Source organism: Sphaerodactylus townsendi, linkage group LG15 (genome assembly GCF_021028975.2).
Source record: "Sphaerodactylus townsendi isolate TG3544 linkage group LG15, MPM_Stown_v2.3, whole genome shotgun sequence".
In the NCBI taxonomy this organism is placed as follows: domain Eukaryota; kingdom Metazoa; phylum Chordata; class Lepidosauria; order Squamata; family Sphaerodactylidae; genus Sphaerodactylus; species Sphaerodactylus townsendi.
Genome location: NC_059439.1, coordinates 38,647,737 through 38,667,741, shown reverse-complemented (window position 1 = coordinate 38,667,741; position 20,005 = coordinate 38,647,737). Strand labels below are relative to the sequence as shown.

The 20,005-nt window shown below is 54.9% G+C and overlaps 1 protein-coding gene across 16 annotated transcripts in view; it reads right to left on the bottom strand.

The window, feature by feature from the left end:
• Nucleotides 1-20,005, bottom strand: part of DLG4 (discs large MAGUK scaffold protein 4) — a 124,855-nt gene that overhangs the window by 36,833 nt on the left and 68,017 nt on the right. For 5 of the 16 annotated variants that reach the window (XM_048516332.1, XM_048516334.1, XM_048516343.1 and 2 more), the window contains one exon: nucleotides 8,506-8,571. The exons of 2 other annotated variants lie outside the window; for them this stretch is intronic. In XM_048516332.1, the coding sequence (XP_048372289.1) occupies nucleotides 8,506-8,571 (66 nt within the window). Of the gene's footprint in view, nucleotides 1-8,406; nucleotides 8,572-18,967; nucleotides 19,131-20,005 lie in introns of those variants that run through there. 9 more of the 16 variants (XM_048516329.1, XM_048516331.1, XM_048516337.1 and 6 more) reach the window with 6 other exon arrangements.

Here is a 20,005-nt window from a genome sequence, read left to right as displayed (position 1 = left end):
GGGCAGAACCCCCAACCCCAAGCCCTTCACGCCACACACCCTTCCTCCGCCCGGTCCCTGCTGAGGCGTTGAGGTTAATTGGATTGCAAACAGGCCGCTGCTGCCAGGCCGGACCTTTGAGGTCACCTTTCTGATGCGATTAGAAGCAGGATAGAAGTCCCAGGAAGAAAAGGGAGGTTGGGCGAGGGAGCTCGGTAATACCGGTGCCCTCCAGGGAACGTGACCCCCCACAGCTCCACTCCAGAAGGAAGCCCCTCTGCAAACGCCGTCCCCTCCCAATGTTGCACATTCCTTCATTGTAGGTATATCGCAGTCAAAAAATGTACTTGGTCAATTTGATCATGCCACGAAAGGTAGTCCAAGGGCTGCCTCCCCAAACCTTCTCTTCAACTTCTCCTTCTCAGACATGGTTCGCAGACCACTATCTTCATAATTCTCCTTCAAATCAGTCTCATTTGTACAACCCTTCTTAAATTGTCCAACACTGGACACAGGACATCCAAACGCAGCAGATTTCTGGCTTCTTGTGACCTGGCTTGTATTAATACAGCCTAAAATCACATTTGTCTTTTTTGCAGCCACATCACGTTGCTGGCTCATATTCAACTGGAGGTCAGGTACAGTCCCAAGATCCTTTTCCCCATTTGCTACTGCCTGACTTGGCGCCCTTCATGCTAGAACTGTGCGTGAGACTCCTTTTGCCCAAATGAAACTGTGGGCCCACTTGACCACGTTCTCTCTTTCCCTTTCCTGCCACCAAGCTATCCCTCCATACGATCTTTCCTTTCCCCTCATATAAGTCACACTAGACATCAGTGATCTATTGCCAGAGCACCTTCCTTATGAGGAGCGGCTGCAGCGTTTGGAACTCTTTAGTTTGGAGAGGAGACGTCTGAGGGGGGATATGATTGAAGTCTATAAAATTATGCATGGGGTAGAAAATGTTGACAGAGAGAAATTTTTCTCTCTTTCTCACAATACTAGAATCAGGAGGCATCCATTGAAAATGCTGGGGGGAAGAATTAGGACTAATAAAAGGAAACACTTCTTCACGCAACGTGTGATTGGTGTTTGGAATATGCTGCCACAGGAGGTGGTGATGGTCACTAACCTGGATAGCTTTAAAAGGGGCTTGGACAGATTGATGGAGGAGAAGTCGATTTATGGCTGCCAATCTTGATCCTCTTTGATCTGAGATTGCAAATGCCTTAACAGTCCAGGTGCTCGGGAGCAACAGCCGCAGAAGGCCATTGCTTTCACCTCCTGCATGTGAGCTCCCAAAGGCACCTGGTGGGCCACTGCGAGTAGCAGAGTGCTGGACTAGATGGACTCTGGTCTGATCCAGCAGGCTAGTTCTTATGTTCTTAAGGCCCTTGCTTTCACCTCCTGCATGTGAGCTCCCAAAGGCACCTGGTGGGCCACTGTGAGTAGCAGAGAGCTGGACTAGATGGACTCTGGTCTGATCCAGCTGGCTTGTTCTTATGTTCTTACTTTTCACTGACAATCTTGAATTTTTGTGAACATTCCATGGCGCCACAGCAGCTCAACGGGGGCCTGCAAAGGACCGGTTTGCAACAAGATTATTTTGAGCTGCTAAATCATTTGATAAAGCAATTCGTATGCAATAAAATTGGATTTGAGCTGCCGAACAGAGTTTAGGGTGGACTGATAGTTGGGTTTTAAATGGATCTGGAATCTGCCAGAATGTCAGAAGCCAAGCATCGGAGTCGGTGTAATTTATCAGGCACCTGGGAGCGGTTAGTTCTGTCTTGGGGAGGGGGGGGGGGAGCTAAACTTACTGAGGAAATTCTGCAGATCAATAACAAGACACAATTGGAAGCATTTTTGTTGGTGGTTTCAGAGGGTAACCATGTTCGTCTGCCATAGATTCAAGTCTGGTAGCACCTTAGAGACCAACCAGATTGGGGGGGGGGGGATGAACTTCTGAGAGCCAAAGTTCCATTTGTCAGATACGAGGAGGAATGGAGACCCCAAAGTCCTTGCATCCCAGTCAGAAAGTGGAGAGGGGGGACTCAGGAGGCAGAGGTACAATGCAGTATTTAGTCGGATAGATTAGAGCAGGGGGAAAATGCTTATGGGGTGGAAAATTAGCATCTGTAGTAAGAGAGAAATGATGTGTCCCTTATAAACCTTGGAAAGGCGGGGGGAGGTCCGTTGTCCTGAACTTGTGAATGAACTCAAGTTCAACAATCTCACTTTAGAATCTCCCTTTGAAGCTACTGTGAGGGATGAACGGGCCTTCTTTTGTTAATTTTTTTTTGCGAACACATTTTAATCTGGATATTGATTCATTTAGCACAGGAGTCCCCAGCCTTTTTGAACCCTATTGAATTCTGACCCAGGGTGGTGGGTGCAACCATAAAGTGGCCACAGGGGAGGCAGAGACAACCACACATGCAGAGGAAGCCCAGGTGAAAGGGGTGAGAAGAAGAAATTTTAAAACCACGCCGGGAAAGAGGAGGCAGAGACAGATCAAAACCGACTCTACTGGGGCAGCTGCCATTGAAATGTTATTTTAATCTGCACAGACAATCAGCTCAAACGAGCAATTAGAAGAAGAAGAAGAAGAAGAAGAAGAAGAAGAAGAAGAAGAAGAAGAAGAAGAAGAAGAAGAAGAAGAAGAAGAAGAAGAAGAAGAAGAGGAGGAGGAGGAGGAGGAGGAGGAGGAGGAGTTTGGATTTATATCCCACCTCTCTCTCCTGCAGGAGACTCAAAGGGGCTTACAATCTCCTTGCCCTTCCCCCCTCACAACAAACACCAATTCTGTGAGAATTAGGTGGGCTAGAGAGAAGCTCCAGAAGAATCTCAGTGACTAGCCCAAGGTCACCCAGCTGGCGTGTGTGGGAGTGCACAGGCTAATCTGAATTCCCCAGATAAGCCTCCACAGCTCAGGCGGCAGAGCTGGGAATCAAACCCGGTTCCTCCAGATTAGGAGCTCTTAACCTCCTACACCACTGCTGCTCCAAGGGAGTTTGGATTTATACTCCTCTCTTTTTCTCCGGTAAGGAGTCTCAATGTGGCTTACAAACTCCTTTCCCTTCCTCTCCCCACCACAGACGCCTTGTGAGAGAGTTTGGAGAGAACGGTGACTGGGCCACGGTCAGCCAGCAGGCTTCATGTGGAGGAGCGGGGAAAACAAACCCAGTTCACCAGATAAGAGTCCACCACTCTTAACCGCTACACCACACTGGCCCCCAATTAGAAGGCCTACTGGGCAGGAGCCCTCCCTGGCCCAACACACTTTCTAAAGACCTTTGGCGGGCGACAAGCTTCGCATTGTAACTGGTGTGTGTGTGTGTGTGTGTGTGTGTGTGTGTGTATAAATATATAAATGTTAACTGATTAAATATTTTAAGCCAGCCAGCTCTCGCCAGTACTCCTATGACTGATCAACCCAATGGGAACGCACTTACACAACGCCACAGCACAAAGTAGGTGTCTTCCTGAGGCAGATGCCGGTTACGTAAGGGAAAGCATAACTTGCAATTTGTGCGAGCTAGAAGAGCAAGACGCCCCCCTACACACAGACATACATGTCAGTGAGCCACAGTCGGCCTGGTGGCAGATCTCTTAAAGTCCAGAAGACACCGTGACTAGTCAGGGCTGGTGGTGACGAGAAACGAACCCTATGGACACACACACACACATCTCCTCAGCCGCTTCCCCTGGCTGGCCAAACTGGCCCGAGGCTACAAAACTGTTGTGTGGGGCCACCTCGTTTCCTCCAAGCCAGCCCAACGCTGCTGTGCTTTGGAGACGCATCAAAGTCCCGACTAGCGATGGTCCTTCAAGATCAACAGATGGGAGCCCCGCCCCCCAACTTCACCAAGGCTGTGCCCTTCGGGAAAAGATTTTGGCAAGTCCAGCCCCCCCCCCACCTTTCCAACAGTTCCCCACCACCACCACCACCATCCAGAGCCTTGCAGATGTCTCACATCAGACAATAATGTTTTATTTCACAGGAACTGCTGTAAGAATTATTGATCTAAGATCTGCTAAGCGTGCTGACTCCTCGAACACGCACCTGTCACGGAGCATTACGGCTCCTGGTGCGAAAAGCCGGCTCGGGAACGCAGCCCTTTCGACACAAGACCAGCTCATCTCGTGGAGGACCCCGGACACCCCCAGAACGGCGGTGCCCGTCAACAGCGTGGGTCCGAAATCTCCCCATGACTTTAAAAGAGTTTTCTGTGGGGAGGCAGCCTTCTGTGTGCTCCCCTGGGATTCTCTACTATCGTCTCCCAAGACCACGTACATTCTTAGTGATCTTAAACACGCATCTTACTTTGTGGGTCCTCCTTCAAACTGTGACCTCCCACCCACCCTATCCACAACCCACAAAAATATCCCACTGCCCATACACAAAAAATGCAGTCCAAAATAGCTCAGCTGGCGTCCGTTCCCCCTCCTCTCTCCCCTTCCCTCTCCTCCTTTTCCAGTTCTTGTTGTCGATCATATATTTTGAAAGCGAATGTCCCCCTCCTCGTGTTGTTTGGTTGGTTGTGATTGTTAAGATTTACGGCACTGTGGTTATGGTAACAGTCAATTTTAGCACGCTCCTATTGAATGCTGGGAGCTGCCATGAACTTATCCAATGGGGAAAGGTGGTCTATAAGTCGATCAAGTAAATAAACAGAAATAAATAAAATCCACCTTTCTCATGGGGCTGTTCCGCCCCCACCCCCACCCCGCCCGAGCATAAATACCTCTTAGCAGGGTAGAGAGCGACGGCTACGTGTGGTGGACAGTCTGCGGTGTTTGCGTGTGGGTAGGGCTTAAACGGGACGAACGCGACAGGACAGTCTGACGACAAAGAAGCCGGAGAGATATGCACACAGATAGTATGTGCATGCAAAGAGTGCTGAAAAGAACTAACACATATACGCACCCCTAATCAACACAAAGCCAGAAAACATTTTCCACTGTGGGGTGTTGTGTGGTTTCCGGGTTGTATGGCCGTATTCCAGTAGCATTTTCTCCTGACGTTTCACCTGCATCTGTGGCTGGCATCTTCAGAGGATCTGGTGGTATTAAAGCCAATGGAGGTATATATACCTGTGGAATGTCCAGGGTGGGAGAAAGAACCATTTGTCTGTTAACAAGTGTAAAGGGTGCAATTAGCAAGCTTGATTTGCATGGGTGGGATCCACCCATTTAGCACGTGAATAACCATGAAGGTAGCATAATCAATTAGTGAGGACATCTGTATGGTAGTAGCCTGGCCTTTTGATCCCTTTGACTGCTTACTGCCTGGAGACATTCTATATCTGGGTGGTGTTCGGTAGTCACTGTCTTGATTCTAGTGTTTTTCAGTACTGGTAGCCAAATTTTGTTCATGTTCATGGTTTCTTCCTTTCTGGTGAAATTATCCACGTGCGTGTGGATTTCAATGGCTTCTCTGTGTAGTCCGACATAGTGGTTGTCGGAGTGGTCCAGAATTTCTGTGTTTTCATTCTGTGCCCAGCTTGGTTGATCACGTGTTCTGCTATCGCTGATTTTTCCACCCACCACCTTAGGCAATCAAAGGGATCAAAAGGCCAGGCTACTACCATGCAGATGCCCTCACCAGTTGATTATGCTACCTTCATGGTTACTCACGTGCTAAATGGGTGGATCCCACCCAACACATGCAAATCAAGCTTGCTAATTGCACCCTGTACACTTGTTAACAGGCAAATGGAGGTTTGGAGGTTAAGAGCTCGTGTATCTAATCTGGAGGAACCGGGTTTGATTCCCAGCTCTGCTGCCTGAGCTGTGGAGGCTTATCTGGGGAATTCAGATTAGCCTGTACACTCCCACACACGCCAGCTGGGTGACCTTGGGCGAGTCACAGCTTCTCGGAGCTCTCTCAGCCCCACCTACCTCACAGGGTGTTTGTTGTAAGGGGGGAAGGGCAAGGAGATTATAAGCCCCTTTGAGTCTCCTGCAGGAGAGAAAGGGAGGATGTAAATCCAAACTCTTCTTCTTCTTCTTTCTCCCACCCTGGACATTCCACAGGTATATATACTCCATTGGCTTTACTACCATCAGATCCTCTGAAGATGCCAGCCACAGTTGCAGGTGAAACATCAGGAGAAAATGCTACTAGAACACAAATATACAGCCCGGAAACCACACAACACCCCAGTGATTCCGGCCTTGAAAGCCCTCGCCAATACGTTTTCTACTTTACTTCCTGAAAACACAGAATCTAGCTTATCGGAACTATGAACAGCGCCTCTGCCAGACTGTGGAAATATTGGCCTTCTGTTGGTATTTTTTTCCCTTTTAAATACATACTTCAAAAAGGTCCATTATTAAATCTGCTCAACATCTGGATTAACATCTCCCATTCTTTTCTTTCTTTTTTTAAAAAAAGGGGGAGGCAAAATCTTGCTACGTCGCAAAGATGAATAGATTTTATTAGGTTTATGGAGCCCCGTGTAGACAAGTCCACGTACCATCGTACTAAAAGCCGGCAGATTCTTTTTTCATTCCTACGCTAATCCTTTATGAACTCCGTTCTCATACTTTGGTTGAATGAAGTCACACCTTTTCAGAGTGTGCGTTCAGGGGAACAGCAGAGTCCGTACCTCTAAGGTTGATTTCAGCCACCTGAAGATATCCCGTGCCTCTCAGACTTCCCTGTCTGACTACAATAACCAATAATGCCCAATAATGTGGAGATCCTCATAAGGGAGATCTGCTCGCGTGAGGCTCCTTCCGCACCTGCAGAATAATTCCCTTTCAATCCACTTTCGATGCACTTTGCAACTGGATGTTACTGTGCGGTATAGCAAAATCCACTTGCAAACAATTGTGAAAAGTGGACTGAAAGTGGATTCTTCTGCATGCGCGGACGGGGCCTGAATGTTTTGACCTGTGACAGTTACGAAGGCCAAATGAAGAAAGGAAACTCATCGCAAAACTTAAGACAGGGCCCAAGCGCGGTCATTACAAGCCAAGGAATGTGCAAATAAGCCATCAACGCAAATGGTAAGACACACAAACGAATCACCAAATCTCAGGATGCCCAAAAACACGACCTTTTACACGGCAAGAGTGCAGGGGTGCCCAAAGACATCGTCCCCGACTCTCACCGTGACTCCAAAACAACTCCGCGCACACGGACGCCGCGCACTCTTTCAACCCCCTGGCTGCGCACCTCCAGATGCAAGACTCTTTGGCAGAGATAGCAGAGCAGGCTGCAACCGGGCTCAAGAACGTCAGAAGAGCCCCGCTGGATCAGAGCAGTCTATCTGGTCCAGCATCCCGTCTCATCCAATGGCCACTCAGTTGATATGGAGGCCCAGAATGGAAGTCAAGGTCTTCCCCTGATATTCCCTCCCCGCTTTAGCCCCCCCCCCCGCTGTCCCTTCATCTATATCTTCCGCTTCATCATAGTGCCAGCACTCCACCTTACTTCACGCCATAACCTGCTCTCCGGAAGCGCCTTTTCGACCAAACTGCGAAAACGGGCTACTGCGCCTGCATTAATAACAACATCGGGCGCATTTAATACCGAGTTAATAAGCGCTAGGAAGCCGCCTATGCGCTGGAGAGAAGTTTGTTGGTCGCGAGCGCCCCAGAGAGAGCTCTTGCCCCGACATCGCCGCGTGCGCAGCAAGCTATCATCTCCCTGGCACGCCAAGGTGCGAGACGAGAATATCGCTTAGCAGAGATGACTACCTTGGGCTGACCTATCTATCGCGATTAAAAAATGTTGAGAAAGCATTACACAGATGTGCTAATACACACAACAACCTGCTGTACGCATCAATCGCCACACATTTATATACAAACACTGCTGCATGCACAAATAACAACCCCGCACTCCTAAGCAGGAACCGAATACCGGAGGAGGCGGGCAGTTCTGTATGAAAACAGGAAGCAGCCGTATGCAGGACCAGAACCAGGGTCCATCAAGGCCAGAACTGTCTGCTCAGACCGCCAGCCGCTCTCCAGGGTCTGAGACAGAGAGAGCTGGCCCACCACCCCATACCTGGAGGTGAAGCTGCTGCTGGGGACCAAACCCACGACCTTCTGCACAGAGCCACAACCCCTCCCCTTCAACCTCACTGCCCACTCCCACGCTTCTAGCCATCACTCCATCACTCAGATACGCATCTCACACCTGAAGGGAGCAACGCACACGTCAAGAGTCCCGCACACGTGCCGACACGCAACCAGCACCGGGCGCACACCAACACGTGAAGAGAGACACACAAACAGCACGGGGACTCAGCACTGCCCGCAGGCTCGGATGCAGGCACGCGTGGGTGTGGGTGCCGGCGTGGTGGAGGGCGTGGGTGGCAGAGGTGGGCGGGGCCGGGTACGCCCGCAGTGGCGGCAGTGCTGGGCAGCGCTCCCTCTTCTGCCTGGGGCACCCTCGCCCCCCCTTCCTACCTTCATGGGGGAGATGTGCGAGTGGGACACGTAGCCGTGGACACTCTCGATCTGGGACAGGTTCTTCTCCGCCACGTGGACCAGCTCGGGGGCCTTTACCTGGTTGGGGAGGTGGGCAGGGCTGTGTTCCAGCGGGGGGCTGTCTTCATCTTGGTAACGATATTTCTGAAAGGGAAGAGGCAGAGCGTCAGCGCCACGGCACCCGTCATGGCTGATGCCACGGAAGCACTTCTCGGGAGGCCCTGCGGGGGGGGAGGGGGCTCTGCTGCCGTCTGGTGAGATTCACACCCAGACCTCGCCTCCTAGACTTGCAGCCAAGACCCGTTTGCTTGTCCTGGCCGGGGCCTCCCTCCCAGAATCCTTTGCAAAGGAAACAGGAGGCCTTGGCTCGGGGTTTCGCATTCGGCTCTTCCTAACCTGGCTGTGCTGCAGGGCAAGCAGGAAAACTGACAGACAGTCATGGGTGACCTGTTGAATTTCTGCCTGCCAGAGAGATGGGAAGGGTCGGGAAGGGAAGAGGGCACCCCGCTGCCAGCCCCACTGTAACCTTAAGCATTGATTACTGGAGGACATTCCACGTGGAGCTGCCCTTGAAGACAACTCAGGAACTCCAGCTGCCCCGCTTATTAACGGGAGCTGTCTGGGCGCGTGCGGCAACTCCTCTGAGGCCCGAATAAGCCCTTTGGCTGCCTCTCAGTCCCCTACTTTGGAGGCAGGGAAGCAGACCTGTACCTGTGCTTGCCTTCAGGTCAGGAGGGGCCACGGCTCAGCGAAAAACCCCTGTTCAGCACGCAGAGGGGGCCCCAGTTGACTCCCCAGCATGTCCAGTTGGAAGCGTCAGGGATAGGGGAGGGGAAAGGCCTCTGTTCATCTCGGAAGAGCCCCTCTGCCGGTCAGAGGAGGCAGAACCAGCCTTGGCCGACGGAGGGGAGGTGAACAGGTGGAAGTGAGCAACCCTCACACCTGCGGGAACACACGCAGCAGTGGCGTAGGAGGTTAAGAGCTCGTGTATCTAATCTGGGTTTGGTTCCCAGCTCTGCTGCCTGAGCTGTGGAGGCTTCTCTGGGGAATTCAGATTAGCCTGTGCACTCCCACACACGCCAGCTGGGTGACCTTGGGCTAGTCACAGCTTCGAGTTCTTGCCCCAAATCTACTCATTGGTAGGTGTTTGTGGTGAGGGGGTTAAGAGCTCGTATTCAATTGGTTTGGTTCCCAGCTCTGTCGCAAGCCCCTGGAGCTGTGGAGGCTTCTGGGGAATTCAGATTAGCCTGTGCACTCCCATCAATGCCAGTTGGTGACCTTGGGCTAGCCCACGGTCTCCACAGGCGTTTGCTGAGGGGGGAAGTGGCTTAGAGATTGTCAGCCCTTTGAGTCTCCAGGAGAGAAAGGGGGAGATAAATCCAAACTCTTTATGTGCTCTCAGAGCATCTTTTCCCTACAAGGACGGGCCAATGGGTTCCTCCCTCCCTCCGCCAAGCGGAGCTGCTACACTTTTCCGAGGAAGAAGGCCTCGCCTGCACTTGGTGTCCCTCACCGGCCCTCGGGCCAAGGGTGCCAGCCTTCGGCTCCTCCCATCACCTCTGGATGCTTCTCAACTTCGCCCCGGTGGTGAAGCCCCGGGACGGGCCACGCCGCGGGAGCCCTTGGACGCAACCGACAAGGATTTGAGCAGACCCTAAGTTCCGACTTCCAACGCTCCCTTGTGGATCTCACCCAGACGTTTGGGAGACGAAACCCGTGTGCCGCGCAAGACGGGCACAGGAAGGGGGGCAGCGTGGGGGTGTTTGCGAGGTGCGCCGCCTGGCTGCTCAGCCGCACCTGTGGGTATCCCGCCCCCCAACAAGCCTGAAGATCGTAGAAAATCAGGACAGCGGCTGTTTCTGCGCTGTCGCCGAAGCCTTGAAGAACACGGTTAGCCTGGGAATTTTAAAACCATTCGCCTGGGGCTAGGAGATTGTCAGCCCCTTTGAGTCTCCTGCAGGAGAGAAAGGGGGGAGATAAATCCAAACTCTTCTATGTGCCTCAGAGCATCTTTCCCTACAGGACGTGGCCACCGGTTCCTCCCCTCCCTCTCCGGCGGAGCTACACTTTTCCGAGGAAGAAGGCCTCGCCTGCACTTGGTGTCCTCACGGGTCTCTCTCGCTGGGCCAAGGTGCCAGCCTCGCTCTCCCATCACCTCTGATGCTTCTCAACTTCGCCCCGGTGGTGAAGCCCCGGGACGGGCCACGCCGCGGAGCCCTTGGACGCAACCGACAAGGATTTGAGCAGACCCTACGTTCCGACTTCAACGCTCCCTTGTGGATCTCACCCAGACGTTTGGGAGACGAAACCCGTGTGCCGCGCAAGACGGGCACAGGAAGGGGGGCAGCGTGGGGGTGTTTGCGAGGTGCGCCGCCTGGCTGCTCAGCCACACCTGTGGGTATCCCGCCCCCCAACAAGCCTGAAGATCGTAGAAAATCAGGACAGCGGCTGTTTCTGCGCTGTCGCCGAAGCCTTGAAGAACACGGTTAGCCTGGGAATTTTAAAACGCTCCGTTGCCTGGGAAAGCAGATTGGTGTGGGGGAGGGAGCATAGGGCGGGGGGGGGGGGGCGCTGAAGGCCGCCCATTCCCCAGGGGAAACCAGCAGACAGCTGGCTGAGCCCCCCCCCCCCAAAGCCAGGCTTAAAGAGCTGATTACTTGGCAATCCTCAACTCAAGGGGTGGCTGCCCCACGGAAGACCACCGCTCTGTGGGGCAACGGAGGGGCTACCTGAATGCTTCAGAGCACGTGCAGATGTGTGGGAAAGAGTCAGGTTCTCTGACCACGCGCAGAGCACCTTGTGGGGGCTATTTCAGCCCCAAGACAAGGAAGGTGTCAAGCAATTAATATCCACATATGAGTTTGCTCTTGCTCGGAGGTTCAGGAAATCATCTATAAAAACTGATATGGAAAGGGAAGGGAAGATATCCAGGCCAAGAAGAGGCGGCTGCAAACACAATCCAGACCATACTAGTGGTGGGTGGCGAACCTATGGCACACCAGATATTCATGGACTACAATTCCCATCAGCCCCTGCCAGCATGGCCAATTGGCAGGGGCTGATGGGAATTGTAGTCCATGCACATCTGGAGAGCCGCTGGTTACAGACCCCTCCAAGATCGTAAATAAACTTGATTGACTGACACTGTGAGAGCTATTGCAGGAAAATGGGCCGGGCCCAGATTCACAAAGTGCCTCTGGGTCAATCAACCTCCCTCTGCCTAGCACCCCGCAGGGTTGTTGTAATAATAAACCACAAACACTGCTTGAAATTCTTGGAACAAGAATGAGAGTAAAGTACAGATGGGAGCATCTTTCAATTGGCCCTGCTGGCAGGGGCTGATGGGAATTGCAGTCCATGAACATCTGGAGTGCCATAGGTTCGCCACCACGGGAGGGAGTGTTGAAGCGGCACCAGTTTGAAGGAGGGTACAGCTGTCATTTAGATTTTGCCCATCTAAACATTTACACCTGTTCTAACAGGGAGATCCACATTTTCCCGGCAGTGGAGCCTGGCTTTGAGGGCAAACGTGTTTTCCCTAGAACAGAGGGGCTTCTTCAAGGGACACAATCACCAAAACAACAGGAGAAGACGGAAGGTCGCAGTGTCGGACTACAGCCAAATGCTCAACTCAACAGCCACACTTTAAAAAAAATTAGAACCAACCAAACGATCGCAGAACTCAAAGGAAGCTGCTGTCTGCTGAATCACAGCATCAGCAAGGGCAGAACCTCCCACTAAGACTGGGCGTGGCTTTCCAGAGACTCAGGTGGAGGGATTTCACCTATTTCACCTATCCTTTTACCTGCAGATGCCAGGTGGAGAGACTGTCACTGAGCCCTAAATCCTCCCCTAGCGCCCCTCTCCAGAATTCCTAAATTCCCAATCCTATGTTGCTTTTTAAGCCTCGACAAATTTAAACCCCCTCTCCCCATTTTGCACTGAAAAATCCAGCCAGATGAGCAACGCATCTGGAGAACTCAAAAGCTTGCTTATTCTGATGAGTCGAAACAAAAAGGCACCACCTCGGCATCGGGATTTCTATCGGATGAGTAATTCATGAGCACTGGCTGCTGTGAAACACCCTGCTCTCTTGGGACAGGCTGAAGCGTTCTGTGGAACTCAAAGGCCTGCACCACTTAAACACCATTTTTGTGTTTGGTCTTTTCCGCCTTCCAAGGTGGCCCTTCCAGGGCTGTTTTAACCTCAGGAGCAGCAGTGGCGTAGTGGTTAAGAGCAGGTGTACGCTAATCTGGAGGAACCGGGTTTGATTCCCAGCTCTGCCGCCTGAGCTGTGGAGGCTTCTCTGGGGAATTCAGATTAGCCTGCGCACTCCCACACACGCCAGCTGGGTGACCTTGGGCGAGTCACAGCTTCTCAGAGCTCTCTCAGCCCCACCCACCTCACAGGGTGTTTGTTGTGAGGGGGGAAGGGAAAGGAAATTGTAAGCCCCTTTGAGTCTCCTGCAGGAGAGAAAGGGGGGATATAAATCCAAACTCTTCTTCTTCTTCTCTTTGGCCACTGGTCACCTTTTGAATTCTGCCACAAAATGACGACAGGGAGGTAGAACCAGCCACACAGAGAGAGAAAGCCCAGGTGAAAGGGTTGAGAAGAGGAAAATGTCAACAATACTCTGGGAAAGAAGAGCCAGAGAGAATAAATTCAACACAATCTAAGGCAGGTGAGGTCGAAACGTTACTTCAATCTGCACAGCAAGTTAGAAGTTTTACAAGGCAAGAGATCCACCTGGCCACCCCCACTTTCTAAAAATACTTAGTGGGTGCCAGGAAAGGGGTTGGCGGCTGCCCCAGTGCCCCCGGGCACCATGTTGGAGATCCACGGTTTACACACAATGCCCATGGAGTGAGGGTTGATCCAGTGCCCAACACTCATAAGAACATAAGAACATAAGAACAAGCCAGCTGGATCAGACCAAAGTCCATCTAGTCCAGCTCTCTGCTACTCGCAGTGGCCCACCAGGTGCCTTTGGGAGCTCACATGCAGGAGGTGAAAGCAATGGCCTTCTGCGGCTGTTGCTCCCGAGCACCTGGACTGTTAAGGCATTTGCAATCTCAGATCAAAGAGGATCAAGATTGGTAGCCATAAATCGACTTCTCCTCCATAAATCTATCCAAGCCCCTTCTAAAGCTATCCAGGTCAGTGGCCAACACCACCTCCTGTGGCAGCATCTTCCAAACACCAATCACACGTTGCGTGAAGAAGTGTTTCCTTTTATTTTACTCACACCACAGGCCCTGAGCAATTGCCAAAATGCACCAGAGAGGGACACCAGACGAACCTTAAAAGTCTACGTTTGGTCTGTCAAGCACAAGCAGTTTCAGGGGAAGGCCAGAATCTGGGCACGTACCGGGACACCCTCTCCAAGGTTAGCCTGCGATCACATTGATTCACAAAGCGGGAAAAAAAACCCCCAGGAACGGCCCGGCGGTCCATCCCATAAAAGCGTAACTCACGGGCACACAGAATGGCTCCCTGATCGAATGCGGACACTGTACTTGAGGAGAGAAAAACACACACACCGGAGACTTCTGCAAACAAGATGGAACAGCAGATAGGACAGGGCACACGGCATCCCGGACTGAGAAATGCTTAGTCCAGAAATATTTTATTTCAAACCCGCCGCAGGCAGCCAACGCCAGCAGAAATATGTGCCCGTCTGGCTGACACGCACACCAAAGCCCTCTCCCCTCCTCCACGACGAGGACACGTCAGCCCCGGCCTGGCCTCGCAAAGGGTCGCCAGAGCCTGACCTTATTCCTCTCCCAAGTATCCCAGGACTGCTGAGTCTGGCACAGGCTGGATTACCACAAAGCCACGTAGCGTGCGAGGCTCTTGGCAAGACAAGGGGGCTCCGGAGGGTCTGTAACAGTTCTGCACATCCACGGAGCTCCCTCGGCCCGTCCAGGTCGCCACTGACCACTTCGGACAGGCAGCCGCCCCGCAGGCTCCCAGACAGAGATCTTCCACAACACCCACTTCCTAATTCTTTTAACGGGGTGCTGAGGTTTGAACTGGCGGCCTTCCGCATGCTGTGCAGAGGCTCTGCCACTGAGCCACGGCCTTACTCCAAAGCGAGCCATGAGTCAGACCCTCAGCACTCCCTTCAAGGTCAGCTGAGTCTACCAATCAAGCCGGGAACGGTTCTCCAGGGTTTCAGGCAGAGGAGGAGGAGGAGGAGGAGGAGAAGGAGGAGGAGGAGGAGAAGAAGAGGAGGAGGAGGAGAGGAGGAGGAGGAGGAGGAGGAGGAGGAGGAGGAGGAGGAGGAGGAGAGGAGGAGAGGAGGAGGAGGAGAGGAGGAGGAGGAGGAGGAGGAGGAGGAGGAGGAGGAGGAGGAGGAGGAGGAGGAGAGGAGGAGGAGGAGGAGGAGGAGGAGGAGGAGGAAGAAGAAGAAGAAGAAGAAGGCTGAAGAACAGCTGAAGAAGGTACAGCAGCCAGCTGGCGAAGAAGAAGAAGAAGAAGAAGAAAGAGAGAAGCAAGAAGAAGAAGAGGAAGAGAAAGAAGAAGAGAAGAAGGAGAAGGAGAAAGAGGAGGAGGAGGAGAGGAGGAAGTTTGGATTTATATCCCCCCTTTCTCTCCTGCAGGAGACTCAAAGGGTCTTACAATCTCCTTGCCCTTCCCCCCCCCCCACAACAAACACCCTGTGAGGTGGGTGGGGCTGAGAGAGCTCCGAGAAGCTGTGACTAGCCCAAGGTCACCCAGCTGGCATGTGTGGGAGTGCCCAGGCTAATCTGAATTCCCCAGATAAGCCTCCACAGCTCAGGCGGCAGAGCTGGGAATCAAACCCAGTTCCTCCAGATTAGATACACGAGCTCTTAACCTCCTACACCACTGCTGCGTAGGTCTTTCACATGTGCTGCTGCCTGATCCTTTTAACTGGAGACGCCAGGGGTTGAACCTGGGGTCTTTCTGCATGCCAAACAGATGCCACCGCCCCTCCCCAAATCATCCTTCACCTCAATGAGGTGTTCTGATCGGGCGCCTGCCACGTCAGAGGCCACACAGAGGAAATGCCGCAAGGCAAGATGCTGGAAGTAGTTTGCAACGTCTTCTGCGTACTTCAAAAATACACAAGCCGAGGAATAAACAGCAGGACCCCCAGACTGGCAGGGCGGACCTTCGGAATGCAACTGGAGCTCCAGAAGCACCCAACGCTTCCTCGCAGGACAAATGCCAGAAATTCAGAGCCGCTCTCTGCCTGAACTGAACACTTTCTTCTAGCGCCCTCCCCCCCAATCCTGGTCCACCAGCTGACAACCTGCCCAAATCCTAAAAAGGTGGCCGTCCCTCCCATTCATAAAGTAAGCTCACATGCAGGAGGTGAAAGCAATGGCCTTAAGAACATAAGAACTAGCCTGCTGGATCAGACCAGAGTCCATCTAGTCCAGCACTCTGCTACTTGCAGTGGCCCACACACGCCAGCTGGGTGACCTTGGGCTAGTCACAGCTTCTCGGAGCTCTCTCAGCCCCACCCACCTCACAGGGTGTTTGTTGTGAGGGGGGAAGGGCAAGGAGATTGTCAGCCCCTTTGAGTCTCCTGCAGGAGAGAAAGGGGGGATATAAATCCAAACTCTTCTTCTTCTTCTCCTGGGCCACTGGTCACCTTTTGAATTCTGCCACAAAATGACCACAGGGAGGTAGAACCAACCACACACAGAGATAATGCCCAGGTGAAAGGGTTGAGAAGAGGAAAATGTCAACAATACTCTGGGAAAGAAGAGCCAGAGAGAATAAAATCAACACAATCGTGGCAGGTGTGGTCGAAACGTTACTTCAATCTGCACAGCAAGTTAGAAGTTTTACAAGGAAAGAGATCCACCTGGCCACCCCCACTTTCTAAAAATACTCAGTGGGTGCCAGGAAAGGGGTTGGCGGCTGCCCCAGTGCCCCCGGGCACCCTGTTGGAGATCCACGGTTTACACACAATGCCCATGGAGTGAGGGTTGGTCCGGTGCCCAACACTCATAAGAACATAAGAACAAGCCAGCTGGATCAGACCAGAGTCCATCTAGTCCAGCTCTCTGCTACTCGCAGTGGCCCACCAGGTGCCTTTGGGAGCTCACGTGCAGGAGGTGAAAGCAAGGGCCTTCTGCGGCTGCTGCTCCTGAGCACCTGGACTGTTAAGGCATTTGCAGTCTCAGATCAAAGGAGGACACTGACAAGCTGGAACAGGTCCAGAGGAGGGCGACCAAAAGGGTCAAAGGTCTGGGAATCTACCTTTCTCTCCTGCAAGGAGTCTCAAGGTGGCTTAGAAACTCCTTTTCCCTTCCTCACCCCACCACAGACACCTTGTGAGGTGGGCGGGGCTGAGAGAGCTCTAAATATCTGTGACTAGCCCAAGGCCACCCAGCAGACGTCATGCGGAGGAGCGGGGAATTGAACCCGGTTCTCCAGATTGGAGTCCGCTGCTCTGAATCGTGACACCATGTTGGCAGTGGAGTCGCAGGAAGGAAGTCATGACCTGCCCATGGTGACATGGGCGGGTCGAGGAACTGGGGGTGGAGCCTGGGGCATCAGGGGCGGAGTTGGGGTGGTAGGCGGCAGAGCCTGGGGGCGGCAGAGCCTGGGGGGGCGTCCTGGAGACAATTTGTCTCTGGGCACGATTTACCCCTGGTACGCCACTGTCCACACACCAACCCCAGCTGATCTGCCACAAGATGAAGCCGGGTTGATCCGAAACTGACGCGCTCCCTGTCTCTCTTCCTGCCCCACCGGCTGAAGACTTCCCAGGACGGGAAGAAAAGGAGGCTTTTCGGCCATCTCTGAATCCTGGCCCTCCAACCCTGGGAGTGGGGGGGTCCAGCCCCCCCACCCCACCCCACCCCACCCCCTGCTCAGCGCAGGATCAGTCTGAAGCTCCCCCCCTGACAAGTATCCTTCTGGCCCCCACTTGAATCTGAACACAGCTTGTCCCTCCAGCTGGCCAGCTGGTGGGTTAGGTTAGCCCAGCTTCTGATTGGCTGACAGCAACAAGGGGGGGGGGCTGCTTTTGGCCGGCCCACTGCAACATAAAGCTGGGGCCACAAGACCATCAGAAGAGTCCTGCTGGCTCAGACCTCCCCCCCCCCCCCGCAGGGCCCCTGTGGCACGCCTGCCAACCAGTTCCTCCATCAGCACAGCTGAGAGGTCTTCTCCTGAGGCCCAGTTTGGCCTGGCCAGCTACAAGGCCCGTCTTGGGGGTGACCCCCTGCATTGCCTGGGACCCCAGAGAGCCCTCAGGCACTCCATTGGGGGAGGACAGGGGGAGCTCATCCCTTCTTTCTGAAGGGGGCCAGCCAGGGGCCTCCCTAGGAGGAGGGGTCACCCACCCACTCACCCACCCCTTCCACTCGGGGCGCCTGCAATTCTCCCTCTCCAGAAGAGGTTTGCCCCAGGAGGCCCCTCCTCCCCCACTCCCCAAATTTCCAGCAGAGCCCCCCCCCCCACTTCTATCTGGGCTCTCCCTTCTGCTGCCTGCCTGCCCGCTCCCCCTCAGGAGGAGCATCCCGCACTTGGGGACGCCCCCTCCCCACTCCCCGCTTCTTTGATCTGCTTTCTTCAGCTTTGATAAGGAGGCTTAAAAGGGAAGGGAAGGGGGGGAGGCTGCACCGGGTGGATCTGGGCGGCGGGAAGGGGGGGGGGGCGCGCACAAGGGTCAGAGTCAGAACAGAGGTTTAGTGGCAGGGCTGGGAGGAGGGGGGGCGCCGCCTGCAGGCTCCCCCCCCCTTCCCTTGCTCATTTCCAGCCTCCCTCCCTCCCTGGCTGGCGGGGGTGCGGATGGCGGCCCTCCTTCGCTCCGTGTCAGCAGATTACAGCGCCTTAATCCCAGGTTCACAAACGCGCCAGGATTTGGCAAGGACAAGAAAGAAGAAGAAGCCGGAGGGGGATTAGAGGCAGCTCAGAGATTCCTGCCCCCCCCCCCGCGCCCCCGCCCGGCTCCTTGCAGGCGGCCCCCGCCCACAGCTCCCCCCGCCCCGCCCCGCCCACCGCGGGACCCCCAAGCCCGGAGTCGAGGGGACCAGTTCAGCGATCACCCCCTTTCCTAAGGCCGGCCTCAGCCAGGGCGCCCGGGAAGGGCGGCCGGGCACGGGATCCGGGCGCCGGAGTCCTGGCGGGATGCCAAGGGCGGGGCTGCCTGCCTGCCAACCTCCCGCCGGGGCCTGGGGATCTCCTGGAAGGCCGGCGGGCTCTCCACCCGGCGCGAGAGCTCCGCTCCCCGGGAGTACCGGCCCCACTGAGCGCCCCGAGTCGCCTTCGCCCCCCCCCCGCCCCCCCCCAGCCAGGAAGCCCCCGGCCCAAGGAGCGCGCCCCGCCGAGGGAAGGGCAGGCAGGCAGGCGACGCCAGGCCAGGCGGAGCGCCGGGCACTTGGCAGCCGGCTAGGCCGGGCAGGGACGCGCCTGGCTCAGCGGGAGGAGCCCAGCAGCGTCCCCGGCGCCTGCCCGCCTTCTCCGGCCGCGAGGGCCGCCGCGCCCCCGGGCCCCCCCCCCCCCGCACCCCCTCCCACCCCGGGCGGGGCGCCTGCCTGCCTGCCTGCCTGCCTACCTTGCAGCCGAAGACGAGCGAGAGGGTGCGGTTGCTGCAGGTGACCTTGCACTGGCAGAGCACGGGCGAGAAGCAGCCCAGCTGGCGGAAGGGCGGCGAGACCCCGTTCAGGCCCATCGCCCTCCTCGCCCCGCCGGGCCGCCATGGGCTGCCTGCGCGCGGCCTCCCGCCTCCCCCCCACCCCCCACCGGCCGCCGCCGCCGCCGCCCCCCGCACCTGCGTGCCCGGCCCGCCCGCCGCCCTAAGCCGCCGCCTCCTCCTCCTCCTCCTCCTCCCGAGTCCGCCCTCCCGCCAGCGAACAGCAGCCCGGCCCGCCGCCCGCGGAGGTGGACTGCTCTTGCACCTGGAGGCTCCACCCAGCCTGGAGGCGCCGGCCAGCGTCAGACCCCGCCTGCCCAGGGCACTGACTGGCCCAGCTCTTCCCCGCGCGCGGATCTCCTTTGCAGCCGGACCGACTAGCGAGTGGGGGTCGGGCTGCTGCTGCTGCTGCTGCTGCCCCCGGGCTCGAGAGCCGCCAGCGAAGCCCCCGCTCCACACGAGGCGGCACGGGCCAGATCCGGCGGCGGCAGGGAGCCCAGGTGAGCTCTGAGGCGGGGAGGGGGAGGACTCGGGAGATCTACGGCCACCTCACCCAACCAGGCTGGCTCTAAGAGACCGTCCAGGCTCAGAGGCAGTATACCTGTGAGTACCACAGCATGACGTCAGAGCCCCCCCCCCTTTGCCCTGAGCCGGTGGGGACACTGGGCAAGATCATGGGATATATACAATAGCTCACGTTAAATTTATTTCTTGACTGTTTCTTCGCCACCCTTCCGAAGCAAGGCACGGGGCACGTTCCAGCTGTCAAACAAGTGTGAAACATGACCCATACTTTAAAACTTACACTATCAAAAATATCATTTTAAATTAAGTTATAAACAGCCTAAAACTGCCAGGGGCCACCCGCCCATTTATGCACGTTTTTCACCTTCTGTTGCAATTTTACTATTTAATTTAGCAGGACCCAACAAAGGGGGGGGGGGGAGGCGGGGAGGGAAA